The 8149-nt window shown below is 51.3% G+C and overlaps 1 protein-coding gene across 2 annotated transcripts in view; it reads left to right on the top strand.

Moving 5' to 3' along the window:
- Positions 1 to 5804, top strand: part of NAGK (N-acetylglucosamine kinase) — a 10376-nt gene extending 4572 nt beyond the window's left edge. For both annotated transcript variants that reach the window (XM_006151269.2, XM_006151268.3), the window contains exons 5-10: positions 463 to 573; positions 1289 to 1401; positions 3078 to 3165; positions 4214 to 4311; positions 4806 to 4884; positions 5471 to 5804. In XM_006151269.2, coding sequence (XP_006151331.1) covers positions 463 to 573; positions 1289 to 1401; positions 3078 to 3165; positions 4214 to 4311; positions 4806 to 4884; positions 5471 to 5661 — 680 coding nt within the window. In that variant the 3' untranslated portion in view covers positions 5662 to 5804. The remainder of the gene's footprint in view (positions 1 to 462; positions 574 to 1288; positions 1402 to 3077; positions 3166 to 4213; positions 4312 to 4805; positions 4885 to 5470) is intronic.
- The last annotated feature ends 2345 nt before the right edge of the window (positions 5805 to 8149 follow it).

Raw genomic sequence — 8149 nt, 5'->3', positions numbered from 1 at the left:
GAGTGTTGGTCTCATGGGATTGGCTTCTATTTTCCCAGCTGTGCTCCCTAGAAAGCTAGGGAGCTCTGTGTTTCAGACTCACTGTGTATAGAACGGAGGCAGTTGTACCGCCGAGGTGGTTGGGGTCTTAGATTGTGAGAACCAGGTCTCTCACAGGCCCTGGCACACAGTGGTACTCACTGACGCAGGTGGAGTCAGCTGCACAAGGACCTACATGCCCTAGAGAAGGCATAGACTCCTGCTCCTCTTTGTCCCCCAGAGAAGGACTGTCCCTGATTGGACGTGCCCGAGGCCCAGGCCCTCACTGTCAGGCAGGAAACCAGCTGTCCTCGGTTTTCTTCTCCCGGAGCCTGGGTGGTGATCTGTTTGCTGGGGTCAGTTTCTGTCCGTCTCTCCACAGTGGGAAGCTGTTGCTCTGTGCTGGGCCTCGGCCACACTGAGCCTCCCATGCCCTTTCCCCAGGTGGGATCGTGCTCATCTCTGGAACAGGCTCCAACTGCAGGCTCATCAACCCCGATGGCTCTGAGAGCGGCTGCGGTGGCTGGGGCCACATGATGGGAGACGAGGGCTCAGGTGAGCTCGCACCGACAGGCCTGGCTCGGGTCTTAGGCCTGCTCTTCCTGCAGTGCGCCATCTTCCTTTCCCCTGCCCTTGCCTGCTGACCCCTTGGGCCTCTCTGGAGGCATCTCCTGAGCTGGACCCTTCTAGGGCAGGATGATGACTGGAAGAGCATGGAGAAGCAAGTGCCGTGCTAACCACTGACCTGGTCCCTCAGCAGAGATTTGCACCCAGGATTCAGATCCTGTCTCCACACAGTGGCTGTGGCCTACGTGTGCTGACTTCTGGAGTCCCCAGGGAGGGGCTGAAACTGAAGGCTGGAGCCATAATTGCCAGGAGAAGTGAGGCAGTTTGCTAGTGGGGAGGGGGTGTGGAGGTCCTCCCACCGTCACCTTTCTGTTGGTGGCCTATGCATGTTTTCATTGGGGCCCTTGGGCCCAGCACATGGCAGCGTCTCCAGTGGTGTTTGTGACAACTGACTGACCTTGTCTTATCTTTGGGTGGGAGCTGGAGTGACCCGGCCTCGTGTTCTTTTTCCCCCTTCTAGCTTTCCCTTTTCTGGGTCAGTCAGAGAAGTTCACAGTTTGATGAGAAGCCCCCAGGCTGGGAGTTAGGAAACTTCATTTGCTCTAACACCCAAGCCGATTCTTAACCCTGCCTAGCTCTGAGTTTCCTTCCTGGTAGCCCAGAGAGACTGCCCCATCTTCTTGGCCCTCTCTGCTCTCTGCAGCCTACTGGATTGCACACCAAGCAGTGAAAATAGTGTTTGACTCCATCGACAACCTCGAGGCGGCCCCTCATGACATTGGCTATGTCAAACAGGCCATGTTCAACTATTTCCAGGTACTCCCCCTACACCAGTGAACATACACACCTGGGGTAGGGCAGCAGGAGTGAGGACAGTGTGGGCCAGGGCGGGCCAGAGGGAAATCAGGCTAGGTCGTGGGTCAGAGCTACAGGGCGAGAAACAGTAGGTGAAGACAGGATTCAGAGTGGTGTAAGCAGCATGCTCCAGGAGGGTGTCAAGGGTGGCAGGTGTGAGTATGGGGACAGGTGATTGGCTAGACTGCATTCTTGGGCAGTGCACACCTGCTGGGTTGGTGTTCTAGGCTTGGATGAAAAGTGCAGGGTGACATCAGGAGGCAGACAGCAGGTGGACTTGGAACGGGTGTGTTGGGCGTGAGTTGCTTCTGGCCTGTGTGGGCCAGGAGACCCTATTAAGAGGTAGGCAGGTGAGTTTTGGGGGAGGTGCAGCCTTCTTGCCATGGCATTGGGGATCGACTCCTTGTCTGTACCATACCCATTCCTGATGGGTTAGAACTCAGCTGCCTTTAGCAGACCCTGCAGTAAAAGGTGGGAAGAGAGAGAGATGGAAGATATATTTTTCTAGTAGATTTCTCTTTGTGTAAGGCTAGTTAGTCTTTTTGTTCCACCACTTAGGTGAACTAGAGCCAGGCCAAGGAAAGAGATTAGACGGTGGAAAGGCATACCCATAATCTCAGGGCCAAAGGATTGGGGATTGGAGAGGAAGTTTGGCCTGGGCCAGGGTAAGGAATAGAGAGGGCGAGGAAGAGAAATCACTTCAGTAGCACTTGCTGCAGGAGATGGGACTAAGCTTTTGATGTTACAAAGATGAGACGAGATGGTATATAAAGTGCTTAGTACATTGCTGCAGGAGGTCAAATTTCAGCCCTCCTAGTCCATGGACTAAAATGCATTATGAAGAATCACTGGTTCCTGAGGACCTTGGCAGTATTAAGGGTGTGTGAGTTTGTTATGGTGGATCATATACATTTGAAGAAACGAACATTTCTTTGTCGCAGGACTTTTTTTTTTTTTTTTTTTTTTTTTTTTTGATTGGTTTTGTTATGGGCGCGTGCGCTCGCCAGACAGACAGAGAGAGACAGAGAGACAGAAAGCGACAAATCACCCCCCAGGGGGGATGGTCACACCGCAATCCCTTCTCCATTCTCCTCTTGGGATCTTGGGCATGCACGCACACCTGCCTGGCGTGAGTTTAAGCCGCTGAGTCCGGGACGTGAACTGCGGTCAACTATGTGGGAGTCCAGCGACATCGCCATTATGCTAACTGCTGGTCCCATTTGTCACAGGACTTCTCAGAGCCTTTAATTTGCTAATGTGCTTTGTGCCTTCAAGGAGAGTTGCAGTGTGTGATATTCCTTAGATTTATTTAGCCAAAGAAATATTTGAAGACCACCTTAAGGAACTACTAGACACACTTCAGTGAACACAGATGTGTGCTCAGTGCTACCTTCAAGTTAATCTGTAAGGAAGCAATAAAGTCCATGCTGGGGAAGACAGAGAGCTTTTCTCCAAGAGAAATTGCAATCCTTTCACTTTCCAGAGCTTAAACAGATAAAGCAAACCAAACCAAACCAAACCAAAACCAAAACAAAAACTGTACCACCTTTTCACGTAGTAGAGCCAGCTCCAGTGGATGGATTAGGGGTTTTCCTTTGCTTCTGATGACTGTCCTGCACCTTTTCTTCACCTCTCAGGTGCCAGATCGGCTAGGAATTCTCACTCACCTCTACAGGGACTTTGACAAATGCAGGTTTGCTGGATTTTGCCGGAAAATTGCAGAAGGTACTGGAGGTGGGGCAGGAATTTTTCTGGCTCGTTCTCTCAAAAGACATCCATAATTGGGGGTGGAGTGGTTTTCAGATGGGGCCAGGGAGCCATTTTCCCTCTTATCAAGGGAACCTCAGTTCCCTGTCACCACAGGCCGTGGGGGTGGCCTTGGGAAGAAGGCAGAGGGCATGCAGCTGTGTTGCTGATGTCTTGTGATACCTGGGTTTCTCTCCTTGGCAGCTAATCCTGGCTTCTACAGGCCGTACACCTGTTTCTGAGAAGTGTATCCAACAGTGTGCCCTTTGAACAGATCTTTTTTTTTTTTTTTTGAGGCACATACTTTTTTTTTCCTAAAGAATTAATTAATTAATCATTTCAGATTTCACCAGAGAGAGAGAGAGAGAGGAAGGGAAAGTGAGAAAGCAAGTAACTATAGTGGTCAGGGACTCAAACCATAGTTGGCCATGTGGGAGTCCAGCACCTTAACCACCACACCACCTCCCGGCCCCTTGACTTTTTTTTTTTTTAACCAGTGAACTAGGGGGCTGTGAAGTCAGGTGCATTTTGTTGGGTGTCAGGAGAAGCTTCACACAGAGCTGATGTGAGGTCCATACTCCCTTCACATGGATCCTGCAGCCTCGGGACTCTGGGGCTGTCTTAGATCCCACTGGACTTAGGACCCTCCAAACATATCCAAGAAGGGGCTGATCAGCCGCGGACGCCTGGAGGTGGGTCAGGTGCTCAGACAGGAGTATCAGCTGGCAGCTCAGCCTGAGTCCTGGGTCCCCAAAGCTGGGAGACCAGTAGGGACAGACTCACAGGAACTCAGTGTAAGCTGGAGCACAGACCAGCTGCCAGCATGCTCTAGAGGGTGCTGCCTTCCCAGAGGCGCATGAGCTGTCATCACACACCGAGAGGGAGAGGCCCAGCCAGGGCCCACCTGGCCACGCACCGTGAGTGCGGCCATCTGATCGACCCTTCGCTAGAACAGGTGCTCCTGTGGTTGCTGCCTCACGCAGCTCCCTGGGTGTTCACTAGCCCCTTTTCCGCCTCCTGTCCCCAGGTGCTCAGCAAGGAGACCCCCTTTCCCGCTACATCTTCAGGAAGGCTGGGGAGATGCTGGGCAGACATGTGGTGGCCGTGCTGCCTGAGATCGACCCGGTGAGTTGAGGTGGGATTTGCGGTGGGGGCTGGCAGACTTGGCCCTTTCCCATGGGGTGGGGCTGTCATCGACCCCTGTGTGTGTAGGACACGATTTTAAATGAAAAACGTCCTGCAGAGTGTCTGTAATGCAAACAAATTCTCTGGTCAAGCAGCTCCCCTCTGGGACCTGTCCCTAATCTGTATTTCTGTATGGTATATTGGTCTGACGGATACGTCCCTTCCTTCCAGTCATGTCCCTCCTTTCCCTTCCTTCTCTTCCTTCTGCCTCTGTTTCAGCTTAACCCTCTTTCTTTCTGCTTCCCTCCCTTGCCTTGTGAGTTGCTCCTGTTTTCTTCTTTTTTTTCCCCTTTCTTTCTGTACATCTACCTTCTCCTGTTTTGGGGCTTGAGGGATAGTACCTGGGATAAGATGGATTGGTCTTAGGAATCAACCCCCTGTAGCCCTGGAGAGGCTAGTTTGTGCACAGCGTCCATTTTCTGCTCTCCATCCAGGTCTTGTTCCAGGGGGAGATTGGCCTCCCCATCGTGTGTGTGGGCTCCGTGTGGAAGAGCTGGGAGCTGCTGAAGGAAGGTGAGTTTAGGGGGCACAGGAGGGGAAGAGAGGGCAGAAGATGGGGCTGGAAAAGAAGCGGCCCCAGAAAGCTTCCTGCTGCAGGGAGGACTTGGGCCCTGAGGCCTGGACAGGCCACCAGCCCAAGGCCACGGCCCTCTCCTAACTGGAACTGAGCCCTTTATAATGTGCCACCCAGAGTCCTGAACTCTTGAAAAGATCCACATGATTGATTAAGTAAAGCCATTTTTAAAAATTAAAGGCAAACCTAACTTAAAACCAGAGCTTTGGTCAGCCTGACAGCCTGTGGTGACATCCCGCCTCGGCATAATCCTGGCCGGAAGGAAACACGACTGAGAGCCCTGGCAACTGTATCACGGGCACGCTCGGTATTCTACAGTAGCCCAAGGACTCTGACTGCTACCACGGGGTTCTGGCGGCGTGTGCTGTGGGGCCGGGGAGGGCAGGCCCCCCGGGGTTGCTGTCCAATAGCCACAGCTAGAATTGATCCACATGGCCTGGTTTGCCTGGGCTCCTCAGTTCCCTCCCCATCGCTGGTCTCCATAGGGCAGCTGGGCCCCTCTCACCTTTGTGCTCCTCTCTCCAGGTTTCCTTTTGGCGCTGACCCAGGGCCGAGAGATCCAGGCTCAGAACTCCTTCTCCAGCTTCACCCTGATGAAGCTGAGGCACTCCTCCGCCCTGGGCGGGGCTAGCCTGGGGGCCCGGCACATTGGGCACCTGCTCCCCATGGACTACAGCTCCAATGTTGTTGCCTTCTACTCCTACACCTTCTCCTAGGGGACCAGCCCCTGGCTATACTCCTCTATACCCAGTGGACACTGAGTGACCAAAAGGAAGAGTCTCTTGTCTTTTTTTAAAAAAAGAACACATAGAAGAAAATAAACGCACTTTACTTACTCCCCACTCGGATTGTTTATCAAGCATGCTTGCTGTGTACATTCCTGGTGCACCTGCCTCTGGTGTTCCAGAGGGCTTAGAAACTTTGGTTTTAGTTCAGAGTGAAAGCCCCACCTGAGGTGCTTGGATTGTTTACATCCACTCCACATTCTCCACGTGCCTCTGCCGTTCCGTACATAAAGCCACGTGGCTGCCCCTTACCCTGTGACTGCAGCGTTCCTGTCAGAGTGGGTAAGGACCCCTCACTGAGTAATGGGACTGAGTGCTCCTGCAGGACATCACTGCGAGTAATCCTAAGCACACTACGCCCTCTCCTGAGACACTCAGTAGGGCTTAGATGGGACGAGCCTGCGAGTTTCCCCTCACTGGTTGGTCATTGCAGGTGAGCCGCCCCCTTTGCAGTTGGCCGTGAATGAATTCCTGAGTGCTCAGAGGAGGGCTGCAAGCCAAGGAGGCCAGCTAGGCGCAGTTTTAACGACGCGGCCTACCTACCTGTGCCTGCTACTCACTGACTGGTTATAGCAGGACACTGTTAGTGTGGCGGGAATGGTGAAAATCAGTGACAGACATGGTTCCTGTCCTTTGGATGTGGTACTGTGTCAGTTAAGACCAAGGTGAAGGGGCTTCATGTTCTGTTGCTGGTGCTGCTTGGCGGTGACCGAAGGAGTCTTCGTCCACAGTGGCCATCTGTCTCTTCAGGTGTTTAGAGTGTGAGCTATTAGAAGGTGTGGATGATGTCCTAGACATCATTTCTCAAACTTTGGTGCCAGTTTAACTCTACAGTTGGATTTAAAAAAATTTTTTTGGGGGGGCCAGCAGGTGGTGTGGCGGTTAAGAGCGCTGGACTCCCACATGGCCGACCATGGTTCGAGTCCCGGATCAGGTGGCTTGCTTTCTCATTTTCCCTTTCTTTCTCTGTCCTCCTCTGGTCCAATTAAAATGAATGAATGAATTTAAATGAAATAATTCTTAAAAAAATTTTTTTTAAGATTTTTTTTTTTTTTTTGCCATGGGTGCATGCTTTTTCCAGAGAGACAGTGAGAGGGAGAGTGAGAAATCAGCCCCTGGGAGTGATTTTTCCACAATCCTTTCTCCATTCTCCTCCTGGGATTTTGGGCATGCATGCACATGTGCCTAGTGCAGTTTTCAAGCCACCAAGCCCAGAGCTTGAACCATGGTTGGCCATGTGAGAGTGCAGTTCCCCAGTTACAATGCCACCTGTTGGCTCTGGGTCTTACACCCTGCATAGACCATGCCTATGGTATCTCAATGACAGAAAAGGCAGTTCAGCTTTGATTTTTCTCCACCCTGGCTTTAGGAAGGAGGTAAAGAAATGACAGGGCTCAAAGCAAGACCCCAGTGCTCTGATCTGGTCCCAAGGTGGTTCTACCATATGACAGGACCCCTCAAGAAACCACTGGGAGATACAAGCTAGGCAGAAGTTGAAGTAGGAATTACCAAACTTCATCTGCACAACAGGAACTATGTTTGCTGTTAACTCAGTGGCCCGGGTGCCTAGGGCGATGCATGGTGTGTAGCAAGCTCTCAAGCTGTTCAGTTGTGGGCAGATGAGTACAGAATCCCTTCACCATGTTTCTAGGCAGAAGTCAGTTTTGCTCAGAAACAGGAAAATATCCAGTTTTCCTCCTAGCCCAAGGATTTGCTTTTACCACTTTTGTTCAAAGCTGTATGTTATTGCAAGTAGAGGCTACAGTGTATTAAGTGCCTGCTGTGTCAAGCTTATACAGTATTTTACAGTTCAATTCTAATTGTCATAATAGCTCCAGGGAAGGAGTTAGGGAGGGAAGTGTCATACATTTTCAGATAGGTCTGAGGCTCAGACCAGAGTCACAAAGACAAGGATGAAGGTGTCTGTGACTTTCAAAGCCTTTTACTGCTTTGCAGCCCTATTTGGAAAGAAAACTATGCAACTAAAACTCTCATCCATTTTAAAACAGACAACAATCTCTCTCACAGTACACCACACCTGATTTCTTTTCTTTTTTCTTTTTTTTGGAGAGGTTTTTGCTATAGGGCGCGTGCGCTCGTCAGACAGAGAGAAACAGAGAGACAGAAAGCGAGAAATCACCCCCCAGGGGGGATGGCCACGCCGCAATCCCTTCTCCTCCATTCTCCTCTCAGGATCTTGGGCACGCACGCACACACGCCTGGCATGAGTTTTAAGCCACCAGGTCTGGGACGTGAACCGCTGTCGACTACGTGGGAGTCCAGCAACATAGCCATTACGCTAACTGCTGGTCCCACCACACCTGCTTTCTGTAGTTAATGATGTTCAGTGATCCAACCTTAGGAAATAAAAGTAACAGTGTCAACAAATGCATTTTATTCTTATTTTATTGAGATTCTC

The sequence above is a fragment of the Tupaia chinensis genome, unplaced genomic scaffold (genome assembly GCF_000334495.1).
Source record: "Tupaia chinensis unplaced genomic scaffold, TupChi_1.0 Scaffold000316_1, whole genome shotgun sequence".
NCBI classification, from domain to species: Eukaryota; Metazoa; Chordata; class Mammalia; order Scandentia; family Tupaiidae; genus Tupaia; species Tupaia belangeri.
The sequence above is the reverse complement of the archived record's forward strand: the minus strand, read 5'-3'. Positions and strand labels throughout refer to the sequence as shown.